This window comes from Dermacentor variabilis, chromosome 4 (assembly GCF_050947875.1).
Source record: "Dermacentor variabilis isolate Ectoservices chromosome 4, ASM5094787v1, whole genome shotgun sequence".
NCBI lineage: Eukaryota > Metazoa > Arthropoda > Arachnida > Ixodida > Ixodidae > Dermacentor > Dermacentor variabilis.
In genome coordinates, this window is record NC_134571.1 from 148,529,411 (window position 1) to 148,546,346 (window position 16,936).

Consider the following 16,936-nt stretch of genomic DNA (forward strand, 5'->3'; position numbering starts at 1 on the left):
GCTGAGGCCTCGCACAGCCGACATCGTTGCGTACTACGACGGCGGCCTCGACACCGGCTCTCCGGAGCGGGAAAGCAACGAGGGCTTCCCACGACATCACATGGACGTGGCATTCTCGATGCTTGTTCCAAATGAAAGTTTCGCGAGCCAGCAGAACCCTCACAGCACGACGCGATAACGAAACTGCTGAAACTCCAAAGCGTGCGCGGCGCAGAGTCGAGCGCGCAGAGTCGAGCGAAAACGAAACCTTTCGAACACCCATATTACTGAAGGGTAACGTCAAAATGTTATTTTTTCTTAGAATCGAATAGACGTCGACAAGTAGCATTTTTTTTCCGTCTTATAATCGAATGAAATGATATTTTTAATACGAGTAGTTGAGTATTAGTAACACAAATTATGGGGAGTCCTTTCGTCATCGGGCTAGTACCGGAATGTCGCTGGGGGGTCTCAAATCGTGTCATGCATTTACCTCAATTTCTCGGTTACTAAAGCTCTGTTCGCGATTATATTGACGCCTTAGACGTTCTAGAACATTGCTCTACCACTTTAACTTGAGTTTCTGGTAACCTTTAGTGTCCCTTTAAGGACGGCTTGCTGTATAAATATTTTTCAATACAATTGCTTGGCACTGGTGTGTACGAGTGCTGTCCCAGTGCTTTAAAGAATGAGCAGAAGCTTCTAAGGTAAACTCGGCAGAAAAAAAGCGCTTCGCAAACACGGCACACTTCAGCAGGTTCTGCTTCGCGATTCGGCCAATCACGCCGCGCGGCCAGTGGACCTGCAGAGCGGGCCTGCAACACAGCCCGCTTGCATGCGAAGTGGGAAAGGAGGGCTTCGCGGCCAGCCTTCTCCTTCTGAGCGGGCGCCTTCTCCCTCTACCTTCTGACTTCGTCAATGACGCCATGGAGGCATTGTTTTGTTTGTGAATTATTTCTAATTGGATATCCGGCAACCGTCAGTGGTGGAAGCGGAGCTGCCACCGGCAAGGGACCGAGTGTCCCGGGAGTGGCGTAGGGAGTTTCCGCCCCCTGCTACCGTGTTTTACGGGTCGTTTGAAATGGGGCGTTTCGGTTGTAATCGCGAAAGATTATTACTTCCCTTCTTGTAATGCTTATACACGATAACCTGTGCATGTAATTCGAGCAGGTAATTCAATATTTTTTTTTCGAAGAAGCGTAGCATGGAGTGACTGTACAATAAATGAATATTTAATTGTAATGTAATTATGATGGGTCACTATAATATGAACAGTCATTCTCCAACCTTGACTTAATTTTATGCCAAGGTGCTGGAGACTCCATATAGAAAGCATGTAAATTCCACACATTTATCGACAGTCGATAGTAATTCGTGTCTGAAGGTATCTCACGAAAGTACATGAAAAAACGAGAGCTTAGTAATTATCTGAGACACTCGCATTTTAAGCCGGAAAGTGAAAGTCTTGCAACGCATTGAGCTTAAGGTTTCCCCACTTTCATGGAATTTTATGTCCGTATCTCGTGCGGTTGTTTTAGTATCGTAGGAAACACTTCGATTAGCGGCAGTATGACACCCTGGAACGCTGAGTATCTTTCTAGAAAGGCTGTAATGAAACTACACCGAATAAACATATAGCTCGTGAGTGTGAACATTGTTTCGTTCTTCGAATAAGTATAAACACAGTGCCCTGCATATTTTACCGAGGATACCACGGGAAAACAACTAAACGCAGTGTATAACGCATAAAAATTGAAGGAAAGCGACCATTCAGTTACTGTTTTCACAGCGCATAAGCAACCTACACATTGCAAATTTTCAGTTCACGTCACCAAAAAGTGGGCCTCATTTTTTTCAAAATTGCGAAATATGTACTGCTTTTGTTCCTGCCGGGAAACAAGTAATAGTGTAGATCTTATTTAGAAACAGACTGAAAATGGGAATCGTCAAAATCAGAAGTGACACGCGCCTTTAAAAATTTTTTTTGTCAATGTTCTATTGGTATTGAAATAGCTCTGCGCGTTCGACCAAGGTCATTTTCAGAAGCATATCTACGATAAGTCGTGATTACACAATGAAATTGGACAGCTACACCTGTAAGACGTTTGGTTAGGTATTTGATGGCGATGAGATACTCAGACTGCAACGCTATGTAGGCTATCTCTGAACAGAGATGAAATAGCTGCGGCATTTGATAATGTAACGATTTCATGCCGTAAGGCACAGCAGTCGTTGGGCGCGGCTGCTTATAATACTTTATCCAGACCTTCCTCTCACCCGCAGGTTAAGCTGATTGTGTTTTCCAATACGGATATAGCGGTCCCAAATAACTTCGCATGGTGCAATTGCGCAAGCTGACAGTTTGTTACGGCGGGAACTGCCCAGAGGCAGGCGTTCTGCGCAACGTGAGCGTGTATGGCGAATCCCGCGCGTCGTCCGCTACAGGGCGACGAGATGTCCTCGTTGTCCAAGGAGGGATACGAGTAGTAAAGAAAAGCATCACTTATGTGGTCACTCTATTAAGAAAGAAAATATAGCTTCAGCTGTAGTTTTGGTCGACTTTCCAGCGTGCAGCCGAAAATGCCAGTGCCCGCTTTCAAAAGTGGGGGAGGGCGGGGGCAAATGACACACTCTGCCCCCCCCCCCCCCGCCCCCACTTATGACAGCCGGGGAGCAAGTGACCCCTTTGCCCACTCCTTCCCACCTCCCCGCCCCGGTAGATACGCCTGTGTAAGAAACCTTATGCGAGCAATCGAGCACTTTATTTGTTGGGTCTGGCCTGTCAACGCTGTCACGTATCGTTGGCACTAAACGCCTGTGCCCGCTTAAATTCTCGTCCAGTGACACGATCCTCCTCACTCCTCGCCCTATTTTCTTCATCTTTCCTTCTCCTCTTTCACTGCTGCTTTCGATAACTCACAATGCTGGGCGCCCTTGAGTGATCCGCTCAGTGCTATCGCATAATAACGGTCAAGCTTAAATTTAATGTCTGGGGTTTTATGTGACAAAACTACAATCAGATTATGAGTCACTCCGGAATAATTTTGATCAAATCGGGCTCTCTATTACGTGCGCCTAAATCTATGTACGCGAGCGTTTTTTCATTTCACCCTCACGGGTCAAGCTTAGCACGAAGTGTGATATGTCAAGACTTTCCGCTCATGAGGTCGAGACAGTAGTTTGTAAATATTCAACTTTCTATTTCGCGTTTGCCTTCATCAATGACTCTCATGACGCGGCTCCGCTTCTGTCACTGGCTTCAGCCGCTCGGCGCCACAGACCAGATGGATCGTTACAAAACACGGGGTCGCATTACAGAATAGCGCCGTCCTTCTGGTGGGAGAAAGCACACTTGCAAAGTTCCGCATATCACTTATTTCGATCATTGTGAGTGTGTGTGTATATATATATATATATATATATATATATATATATATATATATATATATATATATATATATATATATATATATATATTGGTCGCACACGTACGTTTAATGTGGCTGGCGCTGCATGGCCTTAGTCGCGTTTGCGCCATTAAACTCGAATTAACTAACATACGTTTAAAGCAAACGATACTTCATCTCGACACTAGCTACCATCTGTCGGCGCGGCCTACGCAGGGAGCTGTCGATTTGATGACTGGCAGATGACACATCCATGACGAACTAACACTGTCGGAAAGCATGCGAGAGGTAAAAAAAAAAATTGAGCGCCATCACAACTGTTCGTACCGTCTAATGTTCCTGTATGCCTTTCTTTTCTTTTAAAAGCTATGTAGTGAAAACCTTCGAAGTGCCTCCAACGCATCCTATTCGTCGGCGCTCGATTTCCGACTGAAAGCGGTTTCCGTCCGACACGTTCTTTCCAACTTGCTCTGGGGCTGCTGACAACGAAGTCTACTGTCAGGCTAACAACGTGTTTCAGCTACGGATCGCCGAAAAATGACGCAGCGGACATCAGTGCGCTTAGCTTACCACCGATAGCATAAAAAAATTGGCCCCAGGTCACAGTACAATGCTGCGCTTCTTCCGGGCTGTTTTACAACTTTCTTTAAAATTTTGCTCCGCGTTATCCCTTGCAATGTAGAAACTGCCATGGACTATCAAAAGTTGCGTATTCCTCCACTCTGTGCATGGCTAGGAAGAATATGGCCGCGACAGGATTGGCTGTGAAGGGGGAGGAGGAAGATGTCGCTATTTAGCACAAAACGCACGCATATCCTAAGGCATTAGTTTCGTCAGTTCCCGAGAAAAGATGGATACCACATACAAGTACTGCAAATTCAAATTTAGTGACTATACGTGTGAGCTAAACTCCATGGAAATTCTGCGAGCCGAAATGACCAGAATTTGCTTTTCAAGTGGAACAAATTGAATTCAAGTCAGTTCAACTGTCTCAGAACACTTGTGTTTCCCATGTTTGGGTGCAAGTTCACGCTTAAGAGTTCCCAGAGCGATTCTAGTGTTCGCGAACTTTTATGGTTCTGCGTTTCTGCAAGTTTGCTACCGGTCATTGGAACAAAAACAACGCGCACAAACGGGGCAAGAGCAAGAGATGAGTGTCTGTGTGACTTTCTTCGAATATGTTGAAGATGACAGCGTCTCTCAATCCTGTCGCCGCCTTCGCCCTAACCCTCGTATTTCTTAGTTATATTTTATGACGCGGCTTACCACCAGGCACTGTACTAAGCTCAAGAATTTGACGAACCTCGCTACTTTTGAGCCTGCAGGAGATTTCACTTGATTTTACAGCGAAGCTGCGCTAACGCGACTGAAAGCGCTCAAAAACGTCATGATAGATTTCAGTTTAGGGAGTGGTTTGTCGCAAGAAAGACTAAACTTCATTATAACAGAGATAGGAAATATAGTAATATGTCAAGCTGCCATACTGCCAGGGGGCAAGCTTCACTGTCAACATCTTCCTCCATTTGCCGTGAATAGCGTCCGCAAGTGGCATTCTTTCCTAACCTTCTCCTACGCACGTCATAAATCCAGCAACCCGCAGGGTTGTCTGAATAAACCAATCAAATGAACCCCTCATTCATAGGAATAGGATGTCACTTTTGTTTGCTTGAAAAACGAATAATATTGTCTGCACTTAGCGGCTTGTCTTATCTAATTGGCTCACAAGAGGCGAGGATCACGCTCAAGTGGAGAGGGATTAGATGGGGCTGAGCCACTGCACTGAATATCGATGACCGGATGATGAGGGTGGTGCCGGCGTCTGCGATTGGTCCACTTTCTCTTACTAAGCTTGCGGTGGCTCGTCGACAATCGCGGCGGCATGCAACGGAAGCTTAAGAATGACGCTAAAACGGATCCTCACGAAAGAAGAGTTGGCAGAACGAGGTCGTAAACGCGCCGAAAGTTCTGAAAAACGTTACACGGCCACGCAAAATGTTTTGTTACACGCAAATAAACCCATGCTCTCCGGCAGGGCAGAGTATAGCCAGTGCCGGAGCGATCGGCGGCAGCCATCTTTTATTCCTTTCGGAACGGGGCAGCCTGCGGCTATTCAGAAGAAAATTCAGTTTTTTTCGGCATATTAATGCATCTTTACGCGTACGCGTCACATTGACATGGCAAGTTTTTGCGGTTTTGTGACGTCGCGTAGGACGCAGGCGAAGTGGGTGCAGCCCGAAAACTTTTTACTAATAACCGAGGGCTAATGACAAAAAGGCGTCCAATCAGAAATAACTATTTTTGTTTTGTTCGGTCAAATTCTGCATAATCAGTGTGTACACGTCACACCAGATCGGGAGCTATCGCGGTTTTAGTGACGTCGCGTGACAGACAGGTGAAGTCTGTGGTCCAAAAAAGTTTTTGAACAATCGTGGTGGGCTGATTGCAGAATTGGAATGGAAAAGTTCGGAATAGTTTTACGTTACAGCGCCCGTGCTCACGTTTGCTTGTGCGCGAGTGACACCATGCTTTCCTCCCATTGCGCACTTCCCTCCCCCCACCCCTTGATTCTTGAGTCACTATGGCCGCGGACTCGGCAAATTTGGGTGCGCGGGGTTTTGTTTGAAATTTAAGCGGTTGGAATGCGCACCGTGCAGACGTTTCACTACACTTTGCAGACAACCAGCTATGGTAGCTTAGTGGCTAGTGTTGGGCTGCTGAGCACCGGGATCGCGAGAACGCTCCTGCCAAAAATTTGCACCAGCAGTAAGGTAGAATGCACTTTGTTACTGCTATATTAGTTCTGTGTTTTCTCGAGCTATGTGCCACCAGGTGGCTGCACCGTGCAGACTGTTCTAAAGCTTTAGATAGTTCATATTTGCACTTTCGCTCATCCCATGAAACGACCAAGCCCCTTGCACCTGTGTTTACTCAAATACAGGACAATCGAAATACTATTGTGGTAGTAATCCTCCGGCATAATGTGACTGCCGCAAATGTGCAAATCCTGGTGTCAATCGAATACTAAGTCCGATGTGTTACAGCCACTCAGCTCGTTTGCTGCCTTGCACAGGGACACAATGTTGCAGCTTGACCTATTGCCAGTCACGACGTTTGCAGCTCACAATGTAATAAGGGCGAACAATGGTGCTCGCAAGAGGAAAGATCAAGACCAACAATGGACCGCAGAGCTCTTGTCAACATGGAGCATGCTGCAACACAAGCAGACGACACTTGCTATGTGCCGGAAGTCTTGAGTGTACTGTTACTTTCCTTTTTTAGAGAAACAAATGAACTAACACTCTAACTATTATCAACGCTTGTTTGTCATAAAGTTGGAAAAAGTATTGATGAAGTGAACTGGGCAGCTAATCGGCCCTACTGGCGTCATATGGACACCTCGTGTTGTCTGGTCAGGGGCGGCTGCAAATTCGGCCTAGTGGCATGCTGCGACTGGTAACGATGTACACCTTTTAAACCTTATAATAAATTAGAAGCCTTTTGTGGAGCACTTAGATGGATCAATTAATGATCAGAAGAACCTGCCTTAACTACTCGGTATATTTGTACAAAATCATTTGGAGGTGTCTTTAAGTCCCCTTGCACAATCCTTGAGAAAGGCAACTTGCACAACACACAAACACATTAAAATGCACCAAAGCATAAATGGGACTATGTGGTGACATGCTTTATTTCCCCTGACCACTACTGGCTACAAAAAAAAAAAAAATACAGCATGGTTAAAAAAAGTTAACATCAGTAGTCACTTGTACAAATACACTCTTGACCATGGTGTGACATAGATGCCTCTGCAAGGCTAAAATGCAGAACAAAGTTGGCAAAAGGAGATAAAGACGAGGTTGCTCGGCACCTTCGACGCTGCCCACAGGTGGCGCAAAAGAGGTGAGGCAGGTCATTCTCGACTGTCGTTCATCTAGAACAGAAAACGAGCACCACAGACAGCATAGCCAAGGTCAGGCATGGCAAATCAACGTTAAAACCGCTAGTGGGATGTTTATGAAAAGCACTTCCTCCACGAATGCAGCAGTGCAAAATAGGCTAATACTGTGAGCAAATGCAGCAATCACGAGAAATAAAGCTGTGCTTGCATAAAAATTCATGAGAATAAAATCAATAACATCGCCAAGGGCAGGCAATGCCTTCTGGCCAGTTCGATGCACTGTTGCGGTGTAGCTATCTAGCAGAAAAAATCAACATTGCATAGCAGCTCATGCAATTTCGACACACAGTCAACTGTGAACACATGGCAAATAAAAACAATCTGCAACCGACCATATAAGTGGAAACAGACCAACACTACAGCCACTCTCGACATGCAACGAGCCACTGTTTACTGTTTTACAAAATGCCCACATATATATATATATATATATATATATATATATATATATATATATATATATATATATATATATATATATATATTCTGCAGAGAGTGCCCCGGGCAATCAGAATTGTTCAGTTGACACTGCACTGTAGACAAGTCCAATCAGTATCACTACTAATCGGCAACCAAGACAGAAAGATGCTTGAAACCAAAGGTTACAAATCACTTGCGCCACTCTTATGTACACAGTGTCTCACAGCCACCTTTCCACATGCACAGGACTTCTGAAAGAACCGTCCAGACTTACAAGGTGACTGGTGCTAAGTTATAAACGTGCAAGAAAATCTGATCACGCCAAGCTACAACATAACTGTGGCAGCAACAAATCGCCTGTTGCAAGGAGGGGCAAGTATAGATTCTATGGCATGGAGAAAACAAGCTGAGCGCAATATGAATGAAAAGCTGCCAAAAAACCAGGACAGAGGCCACCACTGTCATCAGCCATACTTAACACTGCCGTATTGCAAGAATGTAACTCTGTGTGACATGGAGTCTTGAGGGGCAGTTTCTTCTTTGCAAGCTGATCGCACAACTGCAGTCAAATGAATATTTAGGCATGTAAACCACTACACCTAAGGGAAAAATAGACATATACTAAAATTTTCAGCATGAAGCTACATACAAAAAAAAACTGCCACGGAAAGGCGTTGGTTCTGGGTTTGAATCCTGGACCAGGATGAATTTTTGTTCAACTGAGAAAAATTTTTTCAAGAAACGCACACGGGTTTCCTTTGCAGCTTTGTGCTACAATTTGGGAGGATGTAACTTTTTCCCTTTCATGTACTTTCCTCCACTTTGCGGGCTTTCGCAGAACTGATTTGTCAAAATCACTACACTAAGCTGCACGCACTTTCCAAAACTTTCAACCACTATTCAACTGCAAGTCCATATCTTACCTTAGAAGCACTGCACTGACCGACCCAAAAAGTCAACCGGCAAAAGCTTGCGTCTAAATGCAAGCCACCGAGGCCCAAAACTACAGCCCTATGCTGTGCTGGCGCCCTCATTAAACTGAGACAGGGGCATCACCTGATGAAAAGGCACTTTGCAATAGTGCCTATGCAATATTTTACCCAGTTTTGCAGTCCCGGTGTTAACAATTTCAGTGCAGAACTGCAGGATCTCAAGTTCGAGCAAAATATGTTACCCTTGGCTAACACAATGGGCAGGCAGCATTACACAATATGTCTCAATGTGTTCTAGCTCAAACATGTGCCTTGAAATAAGGCATTATCTCCCTTAGCTTTGGAGAAATTGTGTAACTCCCAACACGAAACTGAACACAATAAATGCCCACAGAATGTCCCCACTACATGAAGCCAAAGTCCTAAATGGCTACTAAATGAGAGGCAATGATGTCAGTTTTAAACAATGCCACTGAATGCTTTTAAGCATGCTATAACAAAATTGCAGAAGGGATGTAAAACTGAAGCTGCTTGTTCACGCAGTGATGAGCACAGGCCCATGATTTCAGCATGTTTAGTCCTGTCTTGTAAAAAACAGCATGCAGAGAGGTCAGTAAAGAAGCCAAGCTGAAGACAGTGACCAAGCTGAAGACAGTGATGCAATGTGGGGCATAAGGTAAGCACACTGCTGGGTAAGCAAGTTGCTGTTCTCAGCATGGTCTCACAGAGGCATAGTGCTTACATAGTAATTTTCCTCCATCTATAAAGGTACCCATGTTGCAATTGATACACAAACTGCCTTGAAGTGTGGCAAAAAATGACTCACTTATGCTGTCTGCCACACCTGCTGGGCACGCTTTTGCACAGCAGACGACGAGATGGAAAGGCATGGTCTCTAATCTTTGTCACTTCCTGCAATGCGACAGCTGTCCCAATGGCTACTGTATGCTTTGGGAGTGTATGAAGATACCATCTCGGAGGCCATGTTGCACATAACCTCTCTGTGTTATCTGCCACATGACAGTGGGCGATAAGGAGAAAGGGGGGCCACACGACGTTCTGCAGTTAAATGACTGATAGTAATCAGACAGAAGCATTGCCATCTGTCCTGTCCTTTGGCTGCATTTCCACAATGTACAAAACGTGTTTTTTTTTTTGTTCGACCATCTCCTCATTCATCACTCTGGAGAAATGTTTAGCCCCGTGCATGAAATGTCAGTATGCAGAAAAGATCAGACACAGCGGCTCAGAAGAATGCACACAGCTTCCTGGGCAATGGCTGTGTGAATCCAATGCCTGACCTGCACTTTGTGAACTCTACTTCGTTGCCACCTGAGGGGCATAGCAAGACTCGCATCACATCAAACAAAGCAGTCACGCAGTTACTCCTTTGTACACACTGCACAAACAAATTGTTTGCTTTACAAACCTCCCGTACGTTGGAACCGAGGATGACAGAAAAAACACTGATCGGGGATGTTCGTTTCAACCATTGTGTGAGCGAATATGTGCATTGCTATTTCTAAATTGAGGGGAGAAAAAGAAAGAAAAAACAAAAACAAAAAGAAAACGGAACAACAATATGTATAACAAGATATAAACGAATTTAACAAAACATATTAAGCATCAGATTGACGGCAAAAAGTGATAAACAGCAGCAGCAAATTCAAAGTCACAATCTTCCAAATACAAATTACTACACATCACTGTAATGTAACACACATTAGTGAGTTTTAACATACTGCTGCTGCCCCAGTGTTACTGCTACTGTTATTGTTACTGCCAGCTTTCTGTGCTGCTTAAGATCATGTGACCAACGAGGTGTACACACGTGTGACGTAGTTCCCCGAGCACACTGCAAAGCTAGATAAGCCAGTGTCGGCTATAAACATTCTTTGCATTGCTGTCACTGAAGCGACTATCGCTGATGCCTGAAATGGAACACGTGCACAAGAAAGTTGCCTAGTGCCTGCACCCAACAGCGCTGGCAAGTAGCCGAAACAGCGCCAGTAACGCACAGTGGAAGCCTTATGTCAGAACTCTCTACTTCAACATGCCCGTGAGTTGATAGCAGCACATGAAACAGACTGGATTAAGCAGCTTCTTATTTGACAGCATTCTGTGCAGCCTCTTCATTTTGCAACAGTGAGAGTCGAGAGAACTGTACCGCAAACTGCTCTGCACATATGCGGCTGTGCGTGCAAGACGGAGTGACACCAAAGTGACAGATTCCAAGAAAACCATGTGCAATTAACGAATGGGGGTAGTGTTCCTATTGCAAAGGAAATGCCATCTTGAAAAAGTTGCAGTGCAATGTGGCCAGGACTCATATCATCAACACTGAGAACCTCCTCTGAATACACGTACTGCTACTCAAGCCACTAAAAGCAGTTCCCTCAATGCAAAACACAAGTACTGGTTTGGAAGCATCCCAAGCACACCTGCACGACTGGAAGGCCTTTTCGCTTGGCTCTAAATGAAGCCTCCAACAAAACGGCCATCGTTTAGAAATGAAGTGCGTGGGAGAACGCCCTTATCCAATAACAGCATGCCTTACAAATTTTCTGTTACAGTTCAACTGCCACGACTGAAACGAGACATGCCAACAACGCGTCACACTAGGCAATATAATACTGCTCCATGCACAAATTTTCCCAGAAACCACTGCGGTTCGCCTTAAAGCATTGTGAAAAGGCTATCTACAAGCACACAGGTACAGTTAACGGTCTTGTGTGTCGACGAAACGACGTTTCACCCCACAACACCAAAAGAGACACCACAACATCGAGGTGGTATGTTAAGACGACACCAAAGGAAACCATTACGTCAAGTTAACATTCCGTAAGGTACAACACTTCTACCACCCGTGTTTTAGTTGCTTTTCCTTTTTTTATTTTGAACGTCACCTGTCAGATAAAGTAATTTTCTTTCTCCATCTGCAATGTTTCCGACAGATGAACAACACCGGCATGACCTGTCACGATGAGCAATTAAATAAATCCTCAAAATTCCTCTAATAAGCTTTTTTGATGGTTAACTTCAGGCCACACACCACTTCAACAGCAAAAATATAGCCAGCCGATTCTTAAGGCAGGTCTGTTTAACAGTCATTCTAAGGCTAGCACCGTTATGCATATTCATCCCCAAAATAGTCAAAGATTATACATGCAGTACTATTTCCCCAAAATGCCTCCCCTTCAGTAGTGGGCCAAAATAACCTTAATGTTGACAAATGTGGTGGCACAATCTCAAAACTGGTAATAAAAAAGTGCTACAAATTAATCAGCAGTATTTTGCTGACTATTTAAACACCGTGACATGCCGTGCAAACAAAGCGTACGGAAGGTGAAAGTAATGTAGGTGAACTGGAAACATTGTGCGTTTCCAAATTTTCAACGTGCAATTTTCAATGAATCACCTGTATCTTTAGGAAAACAACACAAATCAAGAAGCTGGGTATAAACCAAAGCCGAATGAATTGATTCGTATCCAGAAAGTAAGAACACAAACTAGCAACATCTGTAGACACCTTTCCCAATACGAAATGTACCGAAATACGCGAAAGTGCATTGAATCTCGTGCTTGGGCAGGAAATACAGACATGAAATACATGCATGGAAAATAATTGCTCATTATTTTTTTTTTCGTTTCATTCCGCCCTTGAAATGTAGATCAAGGGACACTAAAGGCAAATGAGTCGACGTGTACTGTTTAAATACCATTCCAGAAACCTCGCAACACTCACTTCATGCCAAGAAAGGACTTAGTTTACGAGAAAAGTGCATCTGAAGGGTCCGAATAACGTTTTCGAAATTCAAATCGTCTGCCACCCAAATGGGGACGTTGCGTACGCCACCGCCACCTTTTGCTGCCATCAGCTTTATGGTCAAGTGGCGCAGAGCGTTCGGGCATCCCACAACATAACACGGAAGTTTAATTTTCTGCTACTTGCAGATTGCGAGAGTTTCGCGAGCCAGCAAAACTAGCGCAGCACTATGCGATAACGAAACTGCTGAACGCAAAAGCGTGCACGGCACAGGGTGGTGCAAAAACAAAGCCTTTCAACTGCCCGAGTCATTGTCAAGGGTAATTTCAACGAGTTGCTTTTTCCTAAAAATGAAATATAACTGGACAAGTAGCATTTTATTTCGTCTTATAATACAATGCTGCTTTTCGCAACGAGCGGTTGAGTACTGGTAACAGAATTCAGCCGAGGACTGCTTTCCTCATCGGGCATGCATTTAAATGTCCCGGGGGAGTCTCTAATCATGTCTTGCATTTACCTCAGTTTCTTGGTTATTAAGGCTCTGTTCGCGATAATATTGACGCCTTAGAGATTCTCAAGCACTAATCTATCACTTTAGCCTGCCTTAATATTTGCTTTTAGTGTCCCTTTAAATCACAAACAAAGCTTGTGAGCCTACCCTGATAAGTTTCCTGCTGTTAGTGACCCTTTAAAGAAGCAATTCATCTACTAACTCATAGATCACTGAAGCAGCTGCATCCAAGAGCCAAAGCATGCGTTCAGAAAATGCCAGAAACAGCGAGAATGAAGACTATCTGTTCCCCATCACAAGCTGCATGAAAGAAACAACAAAATCTAAGATTCTAAAATGTATCGCGCCTCAATAACTAGAGTCTCATCTAAATAATCCTGCCCTACTAAGAGAACAATTTCAAACCAATCACAGTCGACTCCTAAAAAATTATTCTGCGGTACAGTGAAATCTGGACATATAAACTGTAGGTACAACAAAGTACATCTAAAATGTTTCTTGCTGAGACCAACCCATAAAAATATGTGTTTATCAGATATAACAAAGGCATATGTGTGTGGGATGCGACTTCATTAAATTGCCACTCAACTGTGCACTTTATACACTATATAGAAGACCAATCGGCAATCCATTATGATAAATTTGGGCTGGCAATAACCACCAACATTGATGAGAGTGAGTGCAGCATGGAATAACAAAGAAAAAAAAACACGCACAGAGGACCAGGGTTAGCTTGAAAAACTGTGCCAGTGATGCAATATCTAAGCTGCCATTCTTCTATGTGCTTCAGCTTCTTGATTAAATCAGATCAGCAGAAACTCACATTAAGCAGCTACGTTTCTCGAGTCCAAAAGTGACACATTATAACAAAAAGGCATAGACAAAGGGAAGACCAGGAAAATATAGAAAGGTTACTCCATGTCTAAGATGAAAATAAGTCTGCAGTTGGCTGTAGACAAAACAGCTTTACAATGAACAATGATATGGCAGTGGAAGAGGTGCCACTTTTATTTTAGAATTTCATCCCGCAGACCACACGGCCTGCTGTGTTAAGGTGTTTTGCTCATCCCCAAAATGCCATGATCACTGTGGACCCCATTCTGCCCTTCATTATTTTACATTAAGTTATAAAAGCACTGCAAAACTTTTCAAATTACTTTATTTTTTTCAACTTTTGTTCCTGTGCCATTTCTTCATGCTAGTAACCGCTGTAATCCCGGTTTCTATGGCAATACAGCTCTGCCCAGAGAGGAACGGTGCTGCGACAATCGAGAACGGCCTTCCAAGAGCACGAGGAGCAAGGCTGAGGAGTGTTGTGCGATGAAGAAAGCACAGCGGAGGGTGCTCGACTCTAGGTGTCAGAAACAACTGCAGCAGGCACACCACTGCCGGTCTTTGCAGACACGAGTGAATGCCACAAAAACAAGGGGGGGGGGGGGGGGGATACACGCCCTTAGCATTTTGTGCCTTGTTCCAGAAACACTTGAGTGACCAAACTCACATATGGTGCAGACACCCAATGTCACAAACACCTGGGAGGCTCTGACGCCTGTTTCAAGCTGGCACCGACTAGTGGCTAAGAAAGACGGCAACCATGCCACTTCTGTTGCCCTGGTCTGCTTGGGCTTCGGTCCATGAGCAGTACACTTGGCCACAGTTTTGCGGGGGCATCACTTTTGATGTGCATTCACTGGATCAAGCCAGACATGGTCTCCGAGATCCCGTGATGTAACCAAGAGTTGCTTTTTAAGTCATCCAATCTTGGAGGCTGTGAGAATCGGCGAACACAAAGGATATCACTCGAGTGAGGCACTGTACTAGATGCTGCATCTCGCAGAAGTGAAGCTCCCCCAGACAGTGATCAGCACAAAATATAACTTTAGCCCCTGGTTTACTAGTTCCAAGCAGCTACAGTCTCAGACTTTCTTGTGCTCATGCACAACAAGCCCAGTGCCTCCTTCCTGCGTAAGGAAGGAGGCACTGCAATCTAATCTAATCTACTAGCTCTTGCAAGCGCAAATGATGCAGGCGCCACTTTCCTGAAGTGGTGAAACAAACAGTGAAGTTGCCATACCTTTTGAACTTTTGGTTTTGGTGTTCCAAACACAACCCCAGGTTACATCCACACCACCTCCTTTGTTCTGTTTTTCGTTTCTTTGTGTCACGTTAATCTGACCACCAACTTGCACAGATGCTAAAGAAGAGTTACTCCTCCCAAGACATCTTTTGGTGTCATCCCACTTTATTGATTTGTGCCATCCAGTCAAACTAGAGCACAGATCACACAAACAATGTGTGCCAAATGCAAAGCACACGCCACAGCTGCCACATTGCGTCTTGACTAAATGCAGTGTGACAGAAGTACACAATGAGAGGAACGCAACACAAACAAGATAGGAATGGAGGCTGAACCCAACCAGCTTCTGCAGAACTTATTCTCAAAGGAAGACTGCCACAAAAACCCAAGTGAACAGGGCTGCCCTCACATAAGTTCAAGTCTGTCCCTTGCTTGCACTGGCTCGCAATAAAAAGTAAACTAGCCCTACGACATCCAGCTCCCAAGCCTTGAAGAGTCATTGCTTGAAGAGTCAAGCTTGGGTCATTGCTTTACCTTCACTTAGAGTGCATTACTTTGCAGCGTGGATCATCAGCCGTCATTACTGTTAGTGAAATTGTGCAAGGGGCAGGCAAGAACCAAGGTGCTGCTTCTACAAAGATGAAGGACAGTGACGCTTACACGGAAAACAATGGGGAGAGCAGGGCGAAAAAATTAGGGCCACGAGGGAAGCTCCAGGGGAAAGCTTCCCTCTTTCCCAGGGAAACGGAGAGTGGCATGAGAGAAGTGAAAATACAAAGAAAAAAAAAAGGAAATGACTGTACACAAAAAGCGTGTGCTGTGTGTCGTTGAAGGAGGCCTTGGGAGTGATGACGACAGCGGACAGGGAAATCCAGGGAAGCCGGCGGCAGCCGGTGGATGAATAAGCCGGTCAACTGGACCCGAGTGCACATGTCCGCCACAGCTTCTGCAGGTTGGCATACATCTGCAGAAAGTGCGCAAAAGGGTTTCACAGGATGACATGTGCCGACAAGCAAGCCACTCATATGGGAACGGCCTAATGGGAAAATTTCTCTAGTTCGCCCTAAGTGCACGAATTCTGTGGGATACACGAACACACACACACTTTGTTAACAACAATTTATCGTTAGATGCAGCACACAAGCGGCAGCCAACCAAGATCGGCAGAGACTGGCAAGCGACACATTGTTATAGTGTCACAGCGACTTTCTCAGCAAAAGTCCCTGTTGCAGACTTTGCCTGCTACAGTTGAACCCACTCATAACAGTTACAGGTATGTATAATGATTTATCGGTAGTAACGCCCATATTTCACTAGATTTAAGATTTTCCAACCTTGGCCTATTGAAACTTTGTCCAGGTATTATGAACATTTTCAAAAGCACCGCAATCTTACAATGAACACTTGAACGCGGTCACAGTAAAAGGAAGGAGCACGCAATGTTTCAAACCACAGAAGCACGAATGAACTGGGCGCATGGCAGCATGCCCCACGCTCCAGTGCGCCTTCGAGATGAGCAACTACCGAGCGTGGATGTGAGAAGCTGCGAGTGAAGTCACCCGCCTTCAACCGTGGCAGAATAACCATACTTTCAAGGCATGCTCCCAGCATGCTTCAGGGCAAAGCAGTACAGTAAAAGCTCATTAATTCGAATTCCGCGGGGTGCTATGAAAATTCGAATTATACAAAATTCGAACTAATGAAAGTCGGAAAAAAATCGCTCGGTTAAGGCACGTATATAGTCTGACGTGGCGTGAGCACACGCGCACACGCTACGTCAGATTTCCGTGAACGATGTCTATACTTCGATGCACTGGCGCAGCCAACATAACCAGACGCGGCCAGTGCGGTCCAACGCGCCCGACGTCGAGATGGCTCTTGCTCCA

At 44.8% G+C, this 16,936-nt stretch overlaps 1 protein-coding gene across 2 annotated transcripts in view; it reads right to left on the reverse strand.

Moving 5' to 3' along the window:
• Nucleotides 1-7,050: 7,050 nt before the first annotated feature.
• The window catches only part of LOC142579893 (uncharacterized), a 65,859-nt gene continuing 55,973 nt past the window's right edge, over nt 7,051-16,936 (reverse strand). The window contains exons 9-10 of one of the 2 annotated variants that reach the window (XR_012827491.1): nt 15,854-16,014; nt 7,051-14,741 (exon numbers count right to left, since the gene is read on the reverse strand). Coding sequence is in view for 1 of the 2 variants with exons in the window: in XM_075690562.1 (XP_075546677.1) it covers nt 15,961-16,014 (54 nt within the window). In the remaining variant the exon portion in view is untranslated. Of the gene's footprint in view, nt 16,015-16,936 lie in introns of both variants that reach the window. The other variant, XM_075690562.1, reaches the window with a different exon arrangement.